The sequence below is a fragment of the Trichechus manatus genome, unplaced genomic scaffold (assembly GCF_000243295.1).
Source record: "Trichechus manatus latirostris isolate Lorelei unplaced genomic scaffold, TriManLat1.0 scaffold00060, whole genome shotgun sequence".
In the NCBI taxonomy this organism is placed as follows: Eukaryota; Metazoa; Chordata; class Mammalia; order Sirenia; family Trichechidae; genus Trichechus; species Trichechus manatus.
The window spans coordinates 3,760,115-3,782,948 of NW_004443996.1; the positions used below are offsets into that span (position 1 = coordinate 3,760,115).

A 22,834-nucleotide genomic window follows, 5' to 3' on the forward strand; every position below is an offset into this window, starting at 1 on the left:
AACTAAAACAATTTCCAAGCCCAACTCTTCAGACAGGGATTGGACTGGACTGTGGGACATAAAGTGATACTCGTGAGGAGCGTGCCTCTCAGCTCAAGTATACAGAAGAGACTAAATGGGCAGCTTCTGTCTGGAGGTGAGATGGGAAGGCAGAGAGGGTTAGGAGCTGGTTGAATGTACATGGGGAATCAGGGGTGGAAAGTAGGAGTGTGCTGTCACAGTGTGGGGAGAACAATTAGGGTCACATAACAGTGTATAAATTTTTGTATGGGAGACTAACTTGAAATGTAAACTTTACTTCAACTAAACAATAAAAAAATAAAAGAGCTTCTGAGGGAAATAAAAAGAGCATAATGCTCAAGGTAGACTTTTTTTTAGAGTTAAGCTAAACGATCGTTTGGTTTTAAGAAGACTTCAGGGGATATTTTTGGTTTAGGGTTTGAAGATTATCTCAGGGCAATAAATTCAGGGGTTCATCCAACCTTTATGGCTCCAGGAAGTCTCTGGAGTCCATGAGCATTTTGCATTCTGTTCTACATTTTTCCCCTTTTGATCAGGATCCTTCTATAGAATCTTTGATCAAAATGTTCAGCATTGGCAGCCAGGTACCATCCAGTTCTTCTAGTCTCCTGGCAAAAGAGGCAGTTGTTCATGGAGGCAATTAGCTACACATTCCATATCCTTCTCCTGTTTCTGACTCTCCTTCTTCCTCTACTGTTCTAGGCAAAAAGAGACCAATTGTCGTGCCTTGGATGGTGGCATGCAAGCTTTTAAGACCACAGGTGATACGTGTCAAACTAAGAGGTAGAACAAAGGCACTAAATACGTTATTACACCAGTTAACTAGGATGTCCCATAAAATTATGACCCTAAACCTCCAAAACAAGAAAACAAATACCATGGGGTTTTTGTTTGTATATAAGCAGCCTCAGCAGCTACTCTTATTTTGTTATTGTTGTTGTTGTGCATATATCTATCACACATCTTTTGCCAATTCAACTTTTTACAGGTGTACAACTTATTGGCAGCAACTACAATAATCGGCTGTGCAAGCCTACCCTTAATCTACGTGCTATTTCCATCACCGTTAACCTCCATTTCCCCTCCCTCCCTCCCCTTGTAACCACAAACTCTGTTCTCTGTACATTTTTGCCTTTTCTAGTCCTTTTATATAAGTGAGGTCATATAATATTTGTCCTTTTGTGATTGACTTATTTTACTCAACATAATGTCTTCCAGCTCCATTCATATGGTGGCACATATCAAGACTTCATTTCTCCTATGAAACTTGCTCTTGACCAAAGAGCAGCTAAAGTGAATGGAAGAAATGATGAAGTAAAAGAGTGAACAGAAGATTTCAAAGGGTGCCTCGAGAAGACTAAATAAAGCATTATAATGAAATGTAGCAAAGACCTGGAGATAGAAAACCAAAAGGAAAGAACACACTTAGCATTTCTCAAACTGGAAGAATTGAGGAAAAGATTCAAGCTTTGAGTTACAATATTTAAGGATTCTATGGGTAATAAATTTATTGATGCAGGAAGCATCAAAAGAAGATTAAAGGAATACACAAAGTTACAATACCAAAAAGAATTTGTAGACATTAAAACATTTCAGGAGGTAGCATATGACGAAGAACACATGGTAATGAAGGAAGGGGTCCAAGCTGCACTGAAGGCACTGGTGAAAAACAAGGCTACAGGAAATGACAAAATACCAGTTGAGATGCTTCAACAAACAGATGCAATGCTGGAAGCACTCAATCATCTATGCCAAGAAATTTGGATGACAGCTACCTGGCCAACTGACTGGAAGAGGTCCATAATCATGGCCATTTCAAAGAAATGTTATCCAACGGAATGTGGAAATTATCAAACAATATCATTAATATCACATACAAGCAAAATTTTGCTGATGATAAATCAAAAACAGCTGCAGCCATACATCGATAGTGAACTGCCAGAAATTCAAGCCGGATTCAGAAGAGGACATGGAACAAAGGATATCATTGCTGGTATCAGATGGATCTTGGCTGAAAGCAGAGAATACTGGAAAGATGTTTACCTGTGCTTTACTGACTATGCAAAGGCATTCGACTATGTGGATCATAACAAATTATGCATAACATTGCAAAGAATAGGAATTCCAGAATACTTAACTGTGTTCATGAGGAACCTGTATATATATCAAGAGTCAGTCACTGGAACAGAACAAGGAGATACTGCTTGGTTTAAAATTGGAAAATATATGCAGCAGGGTTATATCCTTTCACCATACTTATTCAATCTATATGCTAAGCAAATAACCTGAGAAGCTGGACTATATGAAGAAGAATGCAGCATCAGGACTGGAGGAAGACTCATTAACAACCTGCAATATGCAGATGACACAACCTTGCTTGCCAAAAGTGAAGACTTGAAGCACATACTAACGAAGAACAAAGACCACAATCTTCAGTATGGATTACACCTCATCATAAAGAAAATGAAAATCCTTACAACTGGACCAATAAACAACATCATAATAAACGGCAAAGAAATTGAAATTGTCAAGGATATCATTGTTCTTAGATCAACCATCAGTGCCTATGAAGCACTTACTGATGAAGGTCAAAGACTACAGCCTTCAGTCTGGATTGCCCCTCAACATAAAGAAAACAAAAATCTTTACAACCGGACCAATAATCAACATCATGATAAACGGAGAAAAGACTGAAGTTGTCAAAGATTTCATTTTACTTGGATCCACAATCAACGCCCATGGAAGCAACAGTCAAGAAATCAAACGATGTACTACATTGGGCAAATCAGCTGCAAAAGATCTCTTTAAAGTGTTAAAAAGCAAAGATGTCACCTTGAAGACTAAGGTACACCTGATCCAAGCCATGGTGTTTTCAATCGCCTCATATGCATGCAAAAGCTGGACAATGAATATGGAAGACCGAAGAAGAATTGATGCCTTTGAACTATGATGCTGGTGGAGAATACTGAATATGCCATGGACTGCCAAAAGAATGAATGAATCTGTCTTGGAAGAAGTACAGCCAGAATGGTCCTTAGAAGCAAGGATAGCAAGATTTCATCTCACATACTTTAGACACAATCAGGAAGGACCAGTCCCTGGAGAAGGACATCATGCTTGGTAAAGTAGAGGGTCAACAAAAGAGAGGAAGATCCTCAATGAGATGGACTGACACAGTGGCTGCAACAATGGGCTCAAGCGTAACAACGATCGTGAGGATGGTGCAGAACCGGGCAGTGTTTCGTTCTGTTGTACATAGGGTCGCTACGAGTCAGAACTGACTCAAGGGCACTTAACAACAACAACAATTCACCCACCTGTCTTTTTATACATGCAAGGAGAGATGTCTAGAATAACACTGGATTAAATGTCAACACAGATATTTTTCTGAATGGAAGATTTAGGGTGAGTAGTTGTTTGTTTCTATACTTAGCTGTATTAATTATTTAAGATAAGTAGGTATCATTTTTATAAAACACATGATGTCATTACTTCAAAGGAAAAAGAGAATCAGTGGCAGCATCATACATTGGGAATGGTAATGAACAGGGAAGCAGGACACCTGGAGTTGAGTATGACCCTGGGCAATCATTCAGTGTGAAACCTCTCTGGGCCACACTTTCCTTACTGGTAAATGAAAAAATGAGGAAGTAGAATTAAATGAGCTTGAAGTTTTCTTCAGCACTAACAATTTATAAATTGAAGTGGTTTAATTATATGTAATTCTTAGGAAAGTTTTAAAAAAATAAGTTTATCCTTTTTCCCATGAATTATCTTAACTATTCCTTTGCTATCAGCTTTTATAGCTTGATCACATTACAAACTACATATGCATTATATCCTTGACATTCTCAAAATACTGAATAGGCAGTTTTGTCTACATCAATAATTAAAGAGATGCAGTAATGAGAATATAAGTACAGAAAGTCCTTCTGATAATACTACACACTACTTCAAATGTGAAGGGAAAATGTCAGCAATTAAGGGAAGAAGGAAAACAAGAAAAGACTGCATTTCCCAAAGTTCTCTTTCTCAATCCAAACGTGCTACAGAAATGAAATACATTAAAATACTGACACAAATTGTTCACATTAGGGGAATGTTCTGATTTGTAGATGAGCTCACAAGCTATAAGCATTTACGGAAGGGGTTTCTTAGTTGTAGGTGGTTTCAAAATTGAGTTTGTATACGTGTACCTTTTTTTAGCTTCTGAAGCCTCTATTGTCTAGCAATTGGTTGTTTCTTGCATTATGTTAATCTGCTGAACTGAACAGCTGCCAGCAGGTGTAATTTTCAATTAATTAAAAGTTGAATATTACATACCTCAACAATAAAGTAATATTTCTTCCCATAAATTCTAATTCAGTGTCTCTGAACTTCATCCCCAAACCAGCATTTATATTGCTCAATTATATTTCAATAAATTCATCCTATTTATTTGTGACAGTCATGTAATTAAGAATAGCATTTACCACGCTGAGATGCTAATGTGATTTTGCCAACATAAGAGTCGATACAAACTATATCTCTCTGAAAATTAAATGTTATAGGTGCCATGTAACATTTAAATACTGTCACACTTTAAACAAATATTGTCTAAACAAATACTGAAATGTTGCCATCATTTAAAAAGAACTTACCTTTGCAATGATTACTGACTGAACTGGGTAGCAAACAGTTGCTCCTAAAGTGGCTAGTCCCAGTGGATAAGCAATTTTCTTAAATCTAGAACCTATAAAATTCAAGCAAATCATTAAACTCCAAACACATGCAACCAGAGACTTGATGCTTTTATAACCTTAATGTTCTCTTTATCCCCTTCAAGTCATCACCCTATGTTAAATTGTTCTTTAGGTAACAATACTGATTAAGACAGTAGCTAAAACATCCTTGAGGGTCTCTATTTAATTAATACCCTTTGCTGTCATGTCCAATTTAAGAAAACTGTTCTCAATCTAACACTGATAATTACCTACATAAAAAGGTTTGCCAATTTTCTTCTTTTTTAAAAGCTAGGTATATTTTCATGTCCAAAGAAACACAACGTTGTAACCACATTTTTTTCAAATATCTAATAAAGCATGAAAAGAGAGAGAATTAATCAACTATTATGTTTGTGACACCATATTAAAATGAAATGGACTCTTTTTTATATATCCTTTTTTGATTATGTCCTTAGGAAGGTGAAATACTCAACTAACTAATCTGCTAAGGACTTTAAAAGGTACATAACTCCTTCATGTCACTGATTTAGAATAATGAATAATTTATCATTCTAAAGTGAGATGATTAATGTATTTCCAAAAGTGTCTTAACTAAGTATTTAAGAGTTATTTTCCAACTTTTTTTTGACAGCAAAATTCTGTTCAAAACAATCCTTCCAAATAGAATTTCACTAGGAACTTCAGTATATAAAATCTATAAACTTGAAGCTGCTCTGGTTAAACTGGGAGTGGAAAGCTCAGGATTGAACCCTGCCTGGCAGACTGAATAGGTGGGCTGCTCCAACCTCTAGTTCAGCTTTCCTTTATACTGGTTTTAGTGGTACTGTGTGAAAGAGGGTCTAGGTATATAAAGACATGTTGTAAGTTGCTCCGTTACTCCACTTCTGTTTACTATTATTCCAGGATCTAAGAGTGTAGTTTTGTTCTTGATTTTACTGTCCTAACATCTCTTGCTGTAGGTTACCTTGATTCAGCCAAATTCCCCTAATAGTGCTACTCCTAAACTTGGAAGGTGGCAGTTTTTCCTTCATGTATCATTTTAGAGGTTAAAAAGACTTACGTTCATCCTCTCTTTACTTCATAGAAGAGGCCAATCTACAAAAAATACATTTCATTTGGATTCAACAGCCCTACTCCGGAAATTTGGGGCGGACTCTAGACACAGCCATTAACTATCTATGTACTATTCACTGAGTGGTTTCATTTCTCTGGACTTCTATTTGTAACATAAGAGAGTTAGAATAAACCAACAGCTTTCAAACTTTTTTTTTTATCATAACTCATTATAAAGAACAAATTTTACATTATGACCTATGATCTATCATACACACACACACACTTCACTGAAACAAGCTGCAAAATATTTAGCCATACTAAATATAAAACACACTGATATTTGCTCTTCTCTATTTTATTTTTTTAAATAAAATGCTTCCTGAGATCCACAATATTTATTTCACTACCTAATAATAGGTTGAGATACAGTTTGAAAAACACTGGGTTAGATTATTCCAGCTCTAACATTCTGAGATAATGATGAATGAGCTAAGGAATGTTTTCTCTTTACAGGAGGACTATGAGTTTCTCACTGAGATTGAATAATAAGTTTTGGCCAATTTACTTCAAAATTTAATTCTGTGAGTCTTATTTTACACATTGTGATACTGGCTTTCAATTATTTCTTTATCTTATTTTTATTGTTTTGATGTGGTAAAATGTATTCAAATGATTGATGTGACTGGTTTTATTAAATGTACACATGAATAATGTTGAATTGGCAAACGTTGTGTCCTTTATATTTTTACAACGAAATTTAATATATATATAACAAAACACTTGCCAATTCAACAGTTTTTACATGTACAATTCAGTGACATTAATTATGTTTATCATGCTGTGCAACTATCACCACTATCTTTTCCAAATTATTCCACCACCATTAACAGAAACTCAGTACCCCCTAAGCAAAGGCTTCCCCTTTTCCCCTCCCTCTCATCCCTGGTAACCACTAATAAACTTTGATCTCTATATATTTGCCCTATTTCATATAAGTGGGGTCATACAATATTTTCCTTTTGTGACAGACTAAATTTTACTCAGCATAATGTTTTCAAGATTCATCTATGTTGTATGTAGCATGTATCAGAATTTCATTTGTCTTTTTGATGGAATGTAATCCCATTGTATGTATGTACTACATTTTATTTATCCATTCATTTGTTGATGGGACATTTAGGCTGTTTCCACCTTTTGGCTATTGTGAACAGTGTTGCAATGAACACTGGTGTACAATTGTCTATTGTGTTCCTGCTTTAGAGTCTTTTTGGTATATTGCTAGAATTGCAATTGCTGGGTCATATGGTAGTTAGTTCTATATTTAATTTTTTGAGGAACTGTTAAAACTCTTTTCCACAAAGCTCCATAGACATATCCAAACTCCCTGAGGGACTGAATTGCTGGGAGGAGGGCTGTGGGGACCATGGTCTCGGGGAACATCTAGCTCAATTGGAATAACATAGTTTATAAAGAAAATGGTCTACATTCTACCTTGGTGAGTAGCGTTTGGGGTCTTAAAAGCCTGTGAGCAGCCATCAAAGATATTCCACTGGTCTCACCACTTCGGGAGCAAGGGAGAAAGAAGAAAACAAGATACAAGGAAAAGATTTAGTCCAAAGGACTAATGGACCACAACTACCACAGCCTCCACCAGACTGAGTCCAGTACAACTAGATGGTGCGCGGCTACCACCACTGACTGCTCTGACAGGGATCACAACAGAGGGTCCCGGACAGAGTGGGAGAAAAATGTAGAACAAAATTCTAACTAACAAAAAAAGACCAGACTTACTACTGGCCTGACAGAGACTGGAGAAACCCTGAGAGTATGGTCCCCAGACACCCTTTTAGCTAAGTAATGAAGTCACTCCCAAGGTACACCGTTTAGCCAAAGATTAGACAGCCCCATAAAACGAAACGAGACTAATGGGGCACAACAGTCCAGGGACAAGGACTAGAAGGCAGGAGGCGACAGGAAGGCTGGCAATAGGGAACCCAAGGTTGAGAAGGGACAATGTTGACGTGTTGTGGGGTTGTTAACCATTGTCATAAAACAATATGTGTACTGTTTAATGAGAAACTATTTGCTCTGTAAACCTTCATCTAAAGTACAATTTAAAAAACCCACAGTTTTCCACAGTAGTTATACCATTTTGTATTCCCACCAGCAATGGACAAGGGTTCCAATTTCTCTACAGCCTCATCAACACCTGTTGTCTGTTGTTGTTTTTTTTTTAATTATTTTATTGTAGCCATCCTAGTAGGGGTTAGGTGGTATCTCAATGTAGTTTTGATTTGCATCTCCCTACTGACTAATAGGAAACCCTGGTGGTGTAGTGGTTAAGAGCTATGGCTGCTAATCAAAAGGTCAGCAGTTCGAATCCATCAGGCACTCCTTGGAAACTCTGGGCGTAGTTCTACTCTGTCCTATAGGGTTGCTATAAGTCGGAATCGACTCGACGGCAACGGGTTTGGTTTTTGGTTCTACTGACTAATAAGAGGAGCCTTGGTGGTGCGATGGTTAAGCGCTCAGCTGTTAACCAAAAGGTCAGCAGTTCAAACCCACCAGCTGCTCTGCAGGAGAAAAGACCTGGTGATCTGCTCCCATAAAGATTTCAGCCTAGGAAACCCAATGGGGCAGTTCTACTCTGTCCTATAAGGCCGCTATGTGTTGGAATCAACTCCACGGCACACAACAACAATCACTAACGACATCGAGCATCTTCTCATTTGTATATCTTCTTTGGTGAAACATCTATTCAATCTTTGCCCATAATGACGCTGAGCATCTTTTATTTGTATATCTTCTTTGGTGAAATGTCTATTCAATACCTTTGCCCATTTTTTGATTGGGTCGTTTGTCTTTTTGTTAAGTTATAGGAGTTTTTCATACATCCTGGATATTAAACCCTTATCAGACATATGGTTCCCATTCAATTATTTCTTAACAAATAATTTATAATATGTATTAAGTTAGAAGTTGTTCACAGTGTTAGAAAAAGAAATGGAATATAAACCAAACCCATTGCCGTCAAGTTAATTCTGACTCATAGTGACCCTATAGGACAGAGTAGAACTGCTCCCACAGGGTTTCCAAGGAGTGGCTGGTGGATTTGAACTGCTGACCTTTTGGTTAGCAGCCAAACGCTTAACCACTGTGCTACCAGGGTTCAAAACGGGATATACGGAGGTGTTAATATTAGCTATAGGGAGAGTGTTAGGTCCATTGGGATAAGATATATAGGTTAGAGTTAGAATGCTGTAATGTTCTTATAATTAATTGCACAGAGGTTTTTGTATCCAATTAGGTGCACCTGAGTTGAGGCTGCTTTGAGGACTAAAGCTGGGTAAACCAATCATGACGTATCTGATATTAGATTCCAGACTGGTGAAGAGTTGTGTCTTCCAAACATATGTAACAATTAAAAACGGGGGTGTGGACAGAGAATGGATGGAAGGTGACTGAAATGTCTACTAACCAGGTAACTACACTCGCTTCATAAGGGCTTGGGTGAAGAAGGGAGGTAGTAATGACTACTGAGAGGGATTTCCAATGCCCAGAGGTGAAAGACGGTCAAATACAAAATTCAGTATGTGCTTATGAAAGAGTTGTTTTTAATAGTGTACAGAAAAAAGTTAACATAGCAGGCTTGAGACTTCCATCCTTAGAAAGGCCTGCTTACAAGAATGGCCCTTGGCTGGTGTCTGGAAATTTGACTGATAAGCAGTTCCCTACACTGATATAAAACATTCCCTAAATGATAACAGTGGATCACTGTAACTAAACTGTTTATACAAACAACATGATTTATGCTGAACATCTGCTTTTCTTCCGGGAGTCTGGAACTTTTGGTGCATGCTAAGTAGACAGTACCTATGTGACCAGCTCCTAATAGAAACCCTGGGCACTCAAGTTTCTAAAGAGCTTCCCTGGTTGACAACATTTCACACGTGTTGTGACAGCTCACTGCTGAGGAATTGAGTGTGTCCTACGTGAGTCCACTGGGAGAGAACGCTTGAAGTTTTCACCTGGTTTCCTCTTGACTTTGCCCCATGTGCCTTTTCCCTTTGCTGATTTTGCTTTGTATCCTATTACTGTAATAAATCTTAGCCATAAGTACAACTATGTGCTGAGGACTGTGAGTCTTCCTAGCGAATGAATGAACCTGGTGATGGTCTTGGAGACCACAAGTGGCATAGTAGGAAGGAAGGGCAAAGTTGATAGTGACATAGGGTATAAAGAGAGGCAAAGGAACCAAACATATCAAGCCTTCATGCTGAATGAAAGTAGTGAGCTGAGCTGTCTACTTTCTCAAATTCCACTGTGAGCAAGCTGGCTGATGTCCGTCCCAGCAACCTTGGTCAGGATGAAACCAAGAGAGAATCAAATTTTTCTGAGATGTCAGTATCTCTGTCTGAAATTTTAAACATAGTCCCTCTGAATATGGGTGATCGTGACTAAGAAAAGAAGCAATTTGAGTGATTAGTATATATTTTTACATTAACATAAAACTCTCAAGATATTTTTTTTTTGGTAGCTAGAGACTCTTAAGAGCTTTTAAAAAATGTTTCCTAGAATATAATAAAATGACAGATAACAATTTTAATAGGAACAATTATATGTATTTTTAAATTATCATATAGTAAATTTGGCTTTTTTGGTGTACAGTTCTATGAATCAAAATATATGTATAGTCATGTAACCACAACCACAATCAAAATACAGAACAGTTCTATTAGCTCAAAAAACTACCTCATGCTATCCCTTTGTAGGCACAACCTCTCCCCACTCCTAACCCTGGGAACCACTGATTTGCTCTCTGTCACTACAGTTTTGTCATCTTGAGAACATCAGATAAATGGAATTATACAGTATACAGCTTTTTTAGACTGGCTTCTTTCAACAGATTCATCTGAATTGTTGCAGATGTCAATAGCTCATTCCTTTTTGTTGCTCATTAATATTCCATTGTATGTACCACAGTTTATCTACTTACCCATTGAAGGACATTTGGGTTACTTCCAGCTTTGGGTGATTATGAAAAAAATTACTTAAACATTTGTGTACAGGTTTTTGTGGGAACATAAATTTTTCATTTCTCCAGGATAAATACCCAGGAGTGGGACTGCTAGGTCATATATTAAGTGTATTTTTAATTTTATGAGAAACTGCCAAACTGTTTTTAAAAATGGCTGTACCATTCTGCATTGCCACCAAAAATGTATGAGAGTTTCAGTTGCTCTGCATCCTCGACTACAGGCGGTATGGTCAGTCTCTTTACTTTTAGTCATTCTAATAGCTGTGTAGTGATATTTTATAATGGTTTTAATTTGCATTTACCTGATGACTAATAATGCTGGACATCTTTTGAAACAGCCATATTTTTGAAAATAGAGTCTTTACAAAAGTAAACATGCTGTACTATAAAATCTAAAAGTTTTTACGGTGGCCTATATCGATAATATTCAATAAAGGGATAGAGGTCTCCTCATGGCAGTAAAATTCAGTAAATTAATATAATGACATTAAAAGGAGAATATATTTTCAAACCCTACCTTTTCTTGCTGAAACCAAGCCTGCCAATCCTGAAACTGTAATCACTCCAATTTTGGGAAGAAAATCTCCAGGCGGATTCTTCAGATAAACATATGCATCTCAAAAAATCAGTTCAAAATTAATATAAATGATTTACCACAATTGGGCATTATACATAGGTATAATGCAAAAAGGTTAAAAGGATTTGCTAAGATAATACATAGTAGATGGCTTAAATATTCTTCAAAAGAGCAATACAAAATAATGACATGAGCAGTAATTTAAAAGATAATTACAATAGGTACTTGTTACAAAATGAAATCTTCCTTCAGTAGCTGATTTACTGATATTTGTTTTCTTAATGATACAGGTGATCATTACTCTTTAATGAAATATGATGCTAGAGTGCACACCTTAATATGGATTACTATAAGGTGAATTCCTGATTGTGTACGTATTATATCCCTACGATGCACATGCTTCTGCCCTTATCTTTTAAAAAATTGGTAAGATCCAGTAAGAATCTAAATAGATACTTTATTAGGCAGCTTTGAATAACATTCTAGGGATATACTCAGCTACTAGACCTTGCTTGCCACTGCTCCCCAATCTACCCCAGAGCAGCCGTTGCTCTTGGGTAAAACCAATGATCAGGATGATAAGTGAGCCTAGATAAAAAGAGATGAAGAATGGGCAGCAATACAGATTTCTTGGCTTTTTAGATATTTAAATTGTTTCTGGTTCTATGCAATCCAAAAATACATTCTTCCATCACAGTTTATTTAATGGCAATCACTTATTATATTCCTCAAGACTGACAAGGGATATAACTTTGAATTAATTCCTACATACATTAAATAATGGTAATTCAAGTACAGGTCACTAACTTCATGGAGACATCTAAAATTTTAGCTGATCTTTCTGTCCCCCAGTACATATTTATTTTGACAACTGGCTTAAGCCAGGCATATTAGGAAGCTATATCTGTTGCTAAACACCATATAACAAACTACAGAGTCAAAAACAATGCTTTCCAACATTAGCATAAATATTCCAGGATGACTGTCATATTGCTTCCTAGCAATCAACAGCAAAATACTATGCATTTTAACAGCAAATAACATTTATTTAAAATAATTTAAAGCAATGGAGACATCTTAATTTATGCTTTATGAATACATAATATGGACTTTGTTGTCAAAGCAGACCTTGGTTTAAGTCCAGGCACTAGCCACTTACTAGCTATGTGACCTTGGTAACCTATTTCATGTTTCTAAACCTCAGTTTCCTCATTTGTAAAATGGGGATAATTATAATACTAACTTTCACAGAATTGCTACAAAAATAAAATTAGATAAATTATTAAAATGCTAAGCACAGTACCTTAGTACAAACTAATCACTAACTAAATGGTAGTTATTATTGCTTTGTTATTATTTTTAACAAACTGCTACACAGTATCTTCTGAGTTGCCAAAAGCCTGATAATAGATAGCATGTCATGTTTTATTTTTCTCACATTTAAACCTTGCAACTTAAAAAAAAAGTAACATTTCTAATTATGGACCATTTACCCACCTACCTTTTCCAAATTGTACGGTATCCATTATCCCGTTTTTCACAAAGACATATACACCCTAAGCATAAAAAGGGAAAAATGACATTTGCATTTGTGAAGTTGTTGATAATTAGATAATAGCCTACATCTCTGAGATTATATCAAAAAGTTTGCTTGATAGATGAAATAATAGGTAAATAGTGGTTGTCTACCTTTTAGAAAAAAAGTTTGTCAGTATTTCAAGAATAGAGATTAATAACATCGCATTGTAACCAGATCTAAATCCAGCTTTCCTATTTATTCACTATGAGAATACTTAGCCTCTCTTTTCTTGCTTTCCATTCTATTTAACATGGGTAATATTTGTTTACTATTTTCTTCATATAAATGAGGAAAAGTAATGACTATAAAAAACTCAGAGCAACTCACAGGAAAAATACTGCAGAAATACAAAGATTTATCATCTCATTTTATAATTGCCTAGAAGAATGAAGGAAATTTAAATAAAGCAAGAAAGTTGGTATAGAAATTCAGAAGAAACATTTGATTAATAAAGATGCAAGAGCAACAACATAATTTGTGAGAAAAAGTAAAGGGGAAAAAACTAAAGAAAAGGGTTTCATCTTCTTTTTACTTAGTGCGTATTAGCATTAGAAAAAATCTAATAAAGACATTTATCGGAGGATAAGAATCATCCTACACAGACTAGTATCCATTCTGTTTTTAAACAGTAACATAAATTTACTACAAACCAAGATCCTATTAACCCACTGGAGGGATTAAACCTTTAAAGCAGATTTTTTCTTTTACATGATACTAATTTCTTTTAATGCAAGAAAGATAGCCATAAATATTTATTGATTGATAGGTATTATTTCAAGTACATCAGAAGAAAAATAAAGGCACAAAATGATTTACCTATAGTCATGCTGTACTCTACCAAAGGAGCTGCTATAAAACCATGCGGGTAAAACAAGACCGAGAGATTTTCAAAGCAATGAAAAGATAAATGATTGTATTAGACAGGAAAGAAAGAAGTTCTTGCTATTGAGCTATCTTGGTACTAGTAATTTCTTCTTCGATATTGTAATGTTGATCAGAGATGCAGAGGTTCATCCTGTTCATCCCGGTTTAAAGCTGTAGAAACCAGCACAGAGCTGCTGCCACTGAGCTAGTTCTCTTTAGGAACTGTCTCTTGGGAAAATTTCATCTTCAAAACGAAAATACCTATTGACTAAAAAATGTAAAAACCTAAACCCGTTGCCCTTGAGTCGATTTTGACTCATAGCGATCCAACAGGACAGCGTAGAACTGCCCCATAGGGTTTCCAAGGAGCAGCTGGTGGATTCAAACTGCCTACCTTTTGGTTAGCAGCTGAATGCTTGACCACTGTGCCACCAGGGTTCCACCTATTGACTAGCTGATTGGAACTCATTAAACCATTGAGGAAGAAAGCTAGTCACTTCTTAAGGGGAATTTTCCTTAGCTGTGTTTAGGAATTCACTTTTACCACTGGGGGTCACTGCTACCTAAATTTCAAAATACTAAGGTGTAGGGATAGGAATTAAATTTGCCCTGCATGATTCTAGGTTTAATGCAGAATGTAATTTGAGTCAGAAGTAATTTTTAAAGAATAGCTTACGTTTTTACAGAAAAATCAGAAAGGTAAAATAGTTTACACTGAAGATAAAATGCATTAAAAAATGCCCTTCTTCAACTTACTCGTTTTGGCATATTAACAGAATAAAATACTTTTTTAGTCTTAAATTGGATGATAGTTACAATAGCAATTTAAGGATGCAGCAACAATTTATCTCAGGACACCTAAGTATGAATCATCCGGCTGTTGACATATAGCTTCAGGGGCATGATTCAGACCCTAATTAGTTATTTCCTTCCAAGATCAAATTATTAAGAATGTGTGCTGTGTACCTAAAAGACAACTAGTACTATTAGAAGAGGTGTGTGACAAGCACACACTTTCAAAAATAACATCATGTATTCATCAGAAGTTTGAAATAGCATCTGGAATGACCAGAATTCATACGGGTTATTTTACCTAAGCCGATGTTATTTTTCATAAGATCATTAGAATTTTTTTTTAAGAGAATGGATTAAAAATTAAAAAGCACAGGAATTCACAATTGGTTAGGCTAGATTTGAGGAAAAGTTGTGTGGTTATAAGACTAGAATGATAAAAACAATGGTACCAACATTATTATTCTGACATTGACATTGGTGATATTGATACTAGCACAACTATGTTGATGTGATGATAATGAAGTGGTTTATCAGCTTGCTTCACCACTCTGCTGTTGAATAATGCGGACTGAGGCTAAACCGTAAAGCCAGATGAATTTTACTTTGCCCAGTAGCTGACTGTAGTCAAAATGATCTTATGAGTTAAATCCAACAACTGAACAACATTTTGTTTAACCAAACAAGGAACAATTCAGAAGTAATCTCAACCTTTCATGTAAAAAGCCAAACAATGCCTTGTACATGCTAGGTAACATATACATGCTTGCTCAACTGCTTTGATCTATGCAGTGGTGGTATAGCAGATTAAATACGGCACGAATTCTTTGCTGCTACTCCCATTAAGAGGTGGCATCTAATTCCCTTCCCTTTAAAACTGGGCTGGCATCAGGGACTTGAATGGACAATACAATGATGTGGAAGTGATTTTCTTGGACATCTGAGGATAGGTAAGAATAAGATTAGCAACTTCTGCCTAGGGCCTCTTGGAACATTTTTCTGGGAGTCTTAGACTGCCCATGTAAGATACCTGACTACCTGAGACCACCATTCTTGAGGGCCATGTGTAGGTGTTCCAGTCAACAATCCCAGCTGAGCCAAGTCTTTTCAGTCATCCCTGACAAGGTACCAGAGATGAGAATGAAGCTGTCTTGGACTTTACACATCAGCCCATCCACTAGCTGAACACCACTGAGTAACCTCTGTCAACATGACATGCAACGGGAGATCAAATTCCTGACGTACAAAATCATGAGATATAATAGAATGGCAGCTGTTTTAAGTCACTAGATTTTGGGGTAGTTTGTTACATATCAATAGGTAACTGAAATAACTGGTATGTAATAAAAAATAAAAAAACACAAATATTAAATCACCATCAGAATTTACTTACCTTGAACCAGCCAATATAACGACCAGTTGTAGTACGGATGGAAGCAAAGCCCATTTGCAAATGACCAGGCTGTTCTTCAACATATTTAGATTGAAGAGGTGGTGCAGTATATATGGGGAGCTAGAGACAAAAAAAAATTCACGTCAAAAACATAAAATAGATGAACTTCCTTTTCCAGCAGTATGACAGAACAGAAATCCTCATCAACCTTCCTGCTAAAAACAACTAAAACTGCTGGACAAAATATTTTTTAAACCCACCTTAGATGCAGGGATCATCTGGTAAGCTGGTTATAAAGAATATTCAGAGGCCATAAATTAAGTAAAAACAGAAACTCAGAGGGATGACCAATAAAACCAGGTTTTACTCTGAAGTCATCTGCTATAAAACAGGTGGATATGGTACACGGAATATGGGGAACACGAAACAAAACTTGCTCTTGAATGTAGACTGGCTAAAGTGAACAGAAGAAATGATGAAGTAAAAGAGCTAAATAGAATATTTCAAAGGGTGGCTTGAAAAGACAAAGTATTATAATGAAATGCAAAGACCTGGAATTAGAAAACCAAAACAGAAGAAAATGATCAGCATTTCTCAAGCTGAAAGAACTGAAGAAAAAATTCAAGATTCGAGTTGCAATATTGAAGGATTCTATGGACAAAATATTGAATGACTCAGGAAGTATCAAAAGAAGATAGAAGGAATACACAGACACTGTACCAAAAAGAACTGGTCGATGTTCAACCATTTCAGGAGTTAGCATATGATCAAGAACCGATATTACTGACGGAAGAAGTCAAGCTGCACTGAAGGCACTGGTGATAAACAAGGCTCCAGGAATTGATGGAATACCAATTAAGATGTTTCAACAAACGGATGCAGTGCTGGAGGTGTTCACTTGTCTATGCTAAGGAATTTGTAAGACAGCTACCTGGCCAATCAACTGGAAGAGATCCAGATGTGTGTCCATTCCAAAGAAAGGAGATCCAACAGAATGCAGAAATTATCGAACAATATCATTAATGTCACACGCACAAGTAAAATTTTAATGAAGATGATTCGAAAATGGCTGCAGCAGTACATTGACAGGGAATTGCCGGAAATTCAAGCTGAATACGAAGAGGACGGGGAACAAGGGATATCACTGCTGACGTCAGATGGATCTTGGCTGAAAGCAGAGAATTCTAGAAAGATGTTTACCTGTGTTTTATTGACTATGCAAAGGCATTTGACTGTGTGGACCATAACAAATTATGGATAACATTGGGAAGAATGAGAATTCCAGAACAATTATTTGTGCTCATGCAGAACCTGTATATAGACCAAGAGGCAGTTGTTCAAACAGAACAAGGGGATACTGTGTGTTTTCAAATCAGGAAAGTTGTGTGTCCGGGTTGTATCTTTTCATCATACTTATTCAATCTGTATGCTGAGCAAATAATCTAAGAAGCTGGACTGTATGAAGAAGGATTGGAGAAGACTCACTAACAACTTGCGATATGACACAACCTTGCTTGCTGAAAGCAAAGAGGACTTCAAGTAATTACTGATGAAGATCAAAGACCACTGCCTTCAGTATGGATTACACCTCACCATAAAGAAAACAAAAGTCCTCACAACTGGACCAATAAGCAACATCATGATAAACGGAGAAAAGATTGAAGTCGTCAAGGATTTCATTTTACTTGGATCCACAATCAACACCCATGGAAGCAGCAGCCAAGAAATCAAACGATGTGTTGCATTGGGCCAATTTGCTGCAAAAGACCTCTTTGAAGTGCTGAAAAGCAAAGATGTTATTTTGATAACTAAAGTGCACCTGACCAAAACCATGATATTTTCAATTGCCTCATATGCATGTGAAAGCTGGACAATGAATAAGGAAGACCGAAGAGGAATTGATGCCTTTGAATTATCGTGTTGGTGAAGAATATCGAATATGCCATGGACTGAAAGAACAAACAAATCTGTCTTGGAAGAAGTACAACCAGAGTGCTCCTTGGAAGCAATGATGGTGAGACTTTGTCTCACATACTTTGTATGTTATCAGGTAAGACCAGTCCCTAGAGAAGGACATCATGTTTGGTAAAGTACAGGGTCAGTGAAAAAGGAAGATCCTCAATAAGATGGATTGACACAGTGGCTGCAACAATGGACTCAAGCGTAACAAAAATTGTGAGGATGGTACAGGACCAGACAGTGTCTCATTCTGTTGTTCATAGGGTTGCTTTGAGTTGGAACCGCCTCAATGGAACCTAACAACATACATGAGATTAACAGATTAAAGAAAAGGTTCTTCATCTGAGGTCTACTGTAAGCAAAATTTCATGTATGCATTTTTCTAGGAAGAGCATCAGATTCTCAAAGAGGTCAAAATGGTTAAGAACCAGTGCTTTAAAGCACTTTCCTTCTTAGAATATGGGCATTCAAGGGTAACTGAAAGGTTTATGATAAAAGGATTTCAACCTTGCCGTGAGATTTTTTTTTAAGAATCAGCCACAAAGCTGTTATGATAGTCTCCACTGAAGAAAGAGCACTGCCACTATAAATTGGAGACCCTGGGCCACTTACTGCATAAATACATGTTTGTACTTGATTAGGAATTATGATTAGATTTGGTAAGCTATAAAACCACATTTAAAATTAAAAGGAACTCAAATAACTAGAACTTTTAAATCAATATTTTTTCCCTTATTTCTTGGTGAAAACAAGCAAATTACAAGAAAACAAGTCAAACTCAATCAAAGAGGTGTTTAAAAAAAGAAACGTCCAGGGATGTCTGTGGTTGTTGGCATACATGCAGCCCAATTGCCGGTAATATTTCAGATCTGAGTACTGCAAATTTTATGGTTACCAAAAAAAAAAAAAAGATTGCCCTATCGCCTGGCATAGCTTTCTAGAGTATATGGATACTTAAGGAGCCCTGGTCGCCCAACAGTTAAGTGCTTGGCTGCTAACCAAAAGGTCAGTGGTTTGAACTTACCAGCCGCTCCATGGGAGAAAGATGTGGCAATCTGTTCCCCTGAAGATTACAGCCTTGGAAACCCTATGGGGCAGTTCTACTCTGTCCTATACGGTCATTACGAGTTGGAACTGACTCGATGGCACCTAACAACAACAACATGAATACTTTTGAAAAAGATGTTTAATAAGAAGAGTTGAAATAAAAACAGGATTTTCTGGTTAGCCACAAGTTTACCAGAAGATTCAATTAACCAAACATCTCATTCATAAAGTGTTCTGATTTATAGAGGCTTTTTTGTAAATAGTTTTAAACAGATGTATAACTCACTTTACACAATAAAATTTCCTTGAAGTGTTGCATCTAAATCACATTTTCATCCCTTCAGAAGGTCTAAGTTCCTCAAGTAATGGATCCTGTCTTATATATCCTTGTGAATAATTCCTAGCATATAATTCACAACCAACTTCGTTGAATAAGCAATTCACTCATATTCTATTTAAAATGTCCTGGGGAATATAAGAAATAAAAACGAATTCTGTGTATCCTACAATACAGTAAAGAGCTTAATTTTATTTTAAAATTCAGAAATTTGTAAATTCAGCTATCAAGGCCAAATGATAGTTACTAATCTTCTCATCTTGATTCTGAGTTGTCCAAATATGGGAGTGTGTCAAGGTAGGCTTAAAAACAACATCCTTCTAAGATTAATAAAAAGAAGGCAGAGAAAGAGAATACTCAAGAGTCAGCAAGTATTTAGGGAAGTGAATCTACCCTAAACTGCTAAAGAAAATTTATACAACTTTATCCAGTGCTTAGAATAGTGTCTCATACACACCAGAGGAACTCAGTAAATATTTTTGTTGAATGAATGAATGAATACCACCTTTATGCATGTTAGTCTGGCAAATGTATTAATATTTTTGTACCTTCTGACCTACAATTATTCTAGAAATTATCCTAAGGAAATAACTATAGATGTACAAAAGATTTAGGTAAAAAGTGGTTCATTAAAGCACTGACTACAACAGCAAAATAATTGGAAGAATTCTAAATTTCCAAAAATTTGTGGAAATTGTATATTTCATAATGGTATATTCATACAACAGAATACTTATGCCACCATTAAGAATTCTCCTCAATGTTACCCAACTAATTAGTGGTAGAGACAGGATTCCGACCTAGACCTGTTTTATCAAGTATACATTACTAAGTAGATGAATGGTATATAGATATTTCTTCGGGGTGATTTGAGGATAGAGGGGATAAAAGTATAGTGGTGGACAGAATCAGTAACTGTCATGGACTGAATTGTGTCCCCCAAAAATATGTGTCAACTTGGTTAGGCCATGATTCCTAGTATTGTGTGGCTGCCCTCCATTTTGTGATTGTAACTGTATGTTAAAGAGGATTAGGGTGAGACTGTAACACACTTACTAAGGTCACATCCCTGATCCAATGTAAAGGGAGTTTCCCTGGGGTGTGGCCTGCACCACATTTTATCTTACAAGAGATAAAAGGAAAGGGAAGCAAGCGGGGGTGGGGTGGGGGGAGACACCTCATACCACCAAGAAAGAAGCACTGGGAGCAGAGAGCATCCTTTGGACCCAGGGTTCCTGCATGGAGAAGCTCCTAGTCCAGGGAAAGACTGATGACAAGGACCTTCCTCCAGAGCTGACAGACCCAGAAAGCCTTCCCCTAGAGCTGATGCCCTGAATTTGGACTTCTGGCCTACTAGACTGTGAGAAAATAAACTTCTGTTTGTTAAAGCCATCCACTTGTGCTATTTCTGTTATAGCAGCACTAGATGACTAAGACAGTAAGCAAAATTAGATCTCAACAGGTTGGCATGATGGGTCAAATCAATAAGATAAAATTTAAACAAGCATAAATGTAACCGAAACTGAGTTTTAAAAGTCCAAATGCACAAGTAAAGATTTAGAGAAGACATAGCTTAACAAGCAGCACATGTAAATTATTTAATGAATTTTAGAGAACTGCCAAGTTCAGTCTGTCAAAAGTTGATTATGATCAAGGTTGATTACAGCACTCAAAATAAAAATAAATATAAAACAAATGTGATTTGGAGCAGCATAAATAGAAATATAATATCTAGAAGAAGGGAAGTCAGAGCCTGAGTCTATCCTACAGTGGTCAAAATACTTACACCTGAAGAAAAACACATTAAGCATCCTGAATATGTTCAGTAGAGAATAATCATGATACTGAAGAAGTCAAAGCTATGACATATGAGGAATGGAATGGTTAAAGCAACTAATATCCTTATGTAGGACATATTACTTTAAGTATTAGTTAACTGAAATATTAATGATATCTCAAAGGTTGTTTTGGGAGAGATATGAGAATTTTTCTGTATGGCACCAATGCAAGAGATGCAAGGCCAGTGGGTAGAAGTTATTAAGAGACAGGTTTGTGTTTGATATAAAGAAGGACCTTAAGATGAATTAGAGCTGTCAGAAAACATAATGGCCTGGCTTAGATTCCTTTATTTAGAGTTTTATTCATATAGACGATAAATAGCCACTTAGCGTGCATATTGTAGAGGTGACTGTGGTACCATGTTTTCTAGGCTAAACTAGAAAACACTTGATTAGGATCACTTCCAAAACTGAGATCTTAATGATTTCCTTCAACTAAGGTTTCCTAATATGAGGTGTACCTGTATTTGTTTTTCAAGACAAAAAAAAATCAGACTTCTTAGAATTTCTAAAACACTGCACTACTTATTGATTAACTAATAAATGTCTTTCAGTCATTAAGAAAAATCATCAACTGTTTCCCACTGGAGTTAGAATTTTAGATGTTTGAGTTAAATATAATACAGTGTTTATTTTAAAATACCTTATTAGCATTTCTCTCAACTTACAAAATGTGCCTAACAAATACTTTAAAAACATTTCTGATGAATGTTGTTGTTAGTTGATGTCAAGTCGATTCTGACTCATTGCAACCCTATGTGTGCAGAGTAGAACTGCTCCATAGAGTTTCCAAGCCTGTGACCCTTCAGAAGCAGATCGCCAGGCCTGTCTCCCAAGGTGCCTCTGGGTGGGTTCAAACTGCCAACGTTTCAGCTAGTAGTTGAGCACTTAACTATCTGCACCACCTAAAACAAACTCATAGCTTCTTCATTATCTTTATCTCATACAAAATTCACAAATCTGCAGTAGGCAAATTACCTGCTCTGGTTTCACTAGCTGCTTTTTGGACTCTTCTTTGGCTGCACGGACAACTATAGATGCACATATCAGACCTGCAGGCATAGCTGTCAGCTTTCCCATCTGGAAAAATATATCAAAAATACCTTTTTAATTGAAAAGCTCCCCATCTTACATTTCCTGATAAATTCCGGAGACATCTGAAGAACACTATTGGTTTCATTTAAATAATTTAAAATTAATTTAAATTCAAATTAAATTTAAACTCAAGCACTACAAATTACATTCTTTTATGACACAGTTTCTAAAATTCTTCTCTGGATAATACAGTACTATTTTTACCTACTTGTTAATGACCTACTTCATATGAAATAAAGAAATACAATAATTACCAAGAAAACGAGAATTTACAATTTGAGGGATTATGTGGGATTTATCATGGTATTTGTGCTATGCTGAATAATGACCCCAAAGATATCCAGATCCTAATCCCTGGAACCTGTAAATGTTACCTTATCACCTTAGTGGTGATTTGAGGATAGAGGGGATAAAAGTATAGTGGTGGACAGAATCGGTAACTGTCATGGACTGAATTGTGTCCCCCAAAAATATGTGTCAACTTGGTTAGGCCATGATTCCTAGTATTGTGTGG

At 36.4% G+C, this 22,834-nt stretch overlaps 1 protein-coding gene across 3 annotated transcripts in view; it reads right to left on the minus strand.

Annotated features, from left to right (window-relative positions):
* APOOL (apolipoprotein O like) overlaps positions 1–22,834 on the minus strand; it is a 90,319-nt gene that overhangs the window by 17,481 nt on the left and 50,004 nt on the right. For 2 of the 3 annotated variants that reach the window (XR_002824518.1, XM_023733596.1), the window contains exons 2-6: positions 22,204–22,305; positions 16,045–16,164; positions 12,918–12,972; positions 11,357–11,455; positions 4,662–4,753 (exon numbers count right to left, since the gene is read on the minus strand). Coding sequence is in view for 2 of the 3 variants with exons in the window: in XM_023733596.1 (XP_023589364.1) it covers positions 4,662–4,753; positions 11,357–11,455; positions 12,918–12,972; positions 16,045–16,164; positions 22,204–22,305 (468 nt within the window). In the remaining variant the exon portion in view is untranslated. Of the gene's footprint in view, positions 1–4,661; positions 4,754–11,356; positions 11,456–12,917; positions 12,973–16,044; positions 16,165–19,027; positions 19,049–22,203; positions 22,306–22,834 lie in introns of those variants that run through there. The other variant, XM_023733598.1, reaches the window with a different exon arrangement.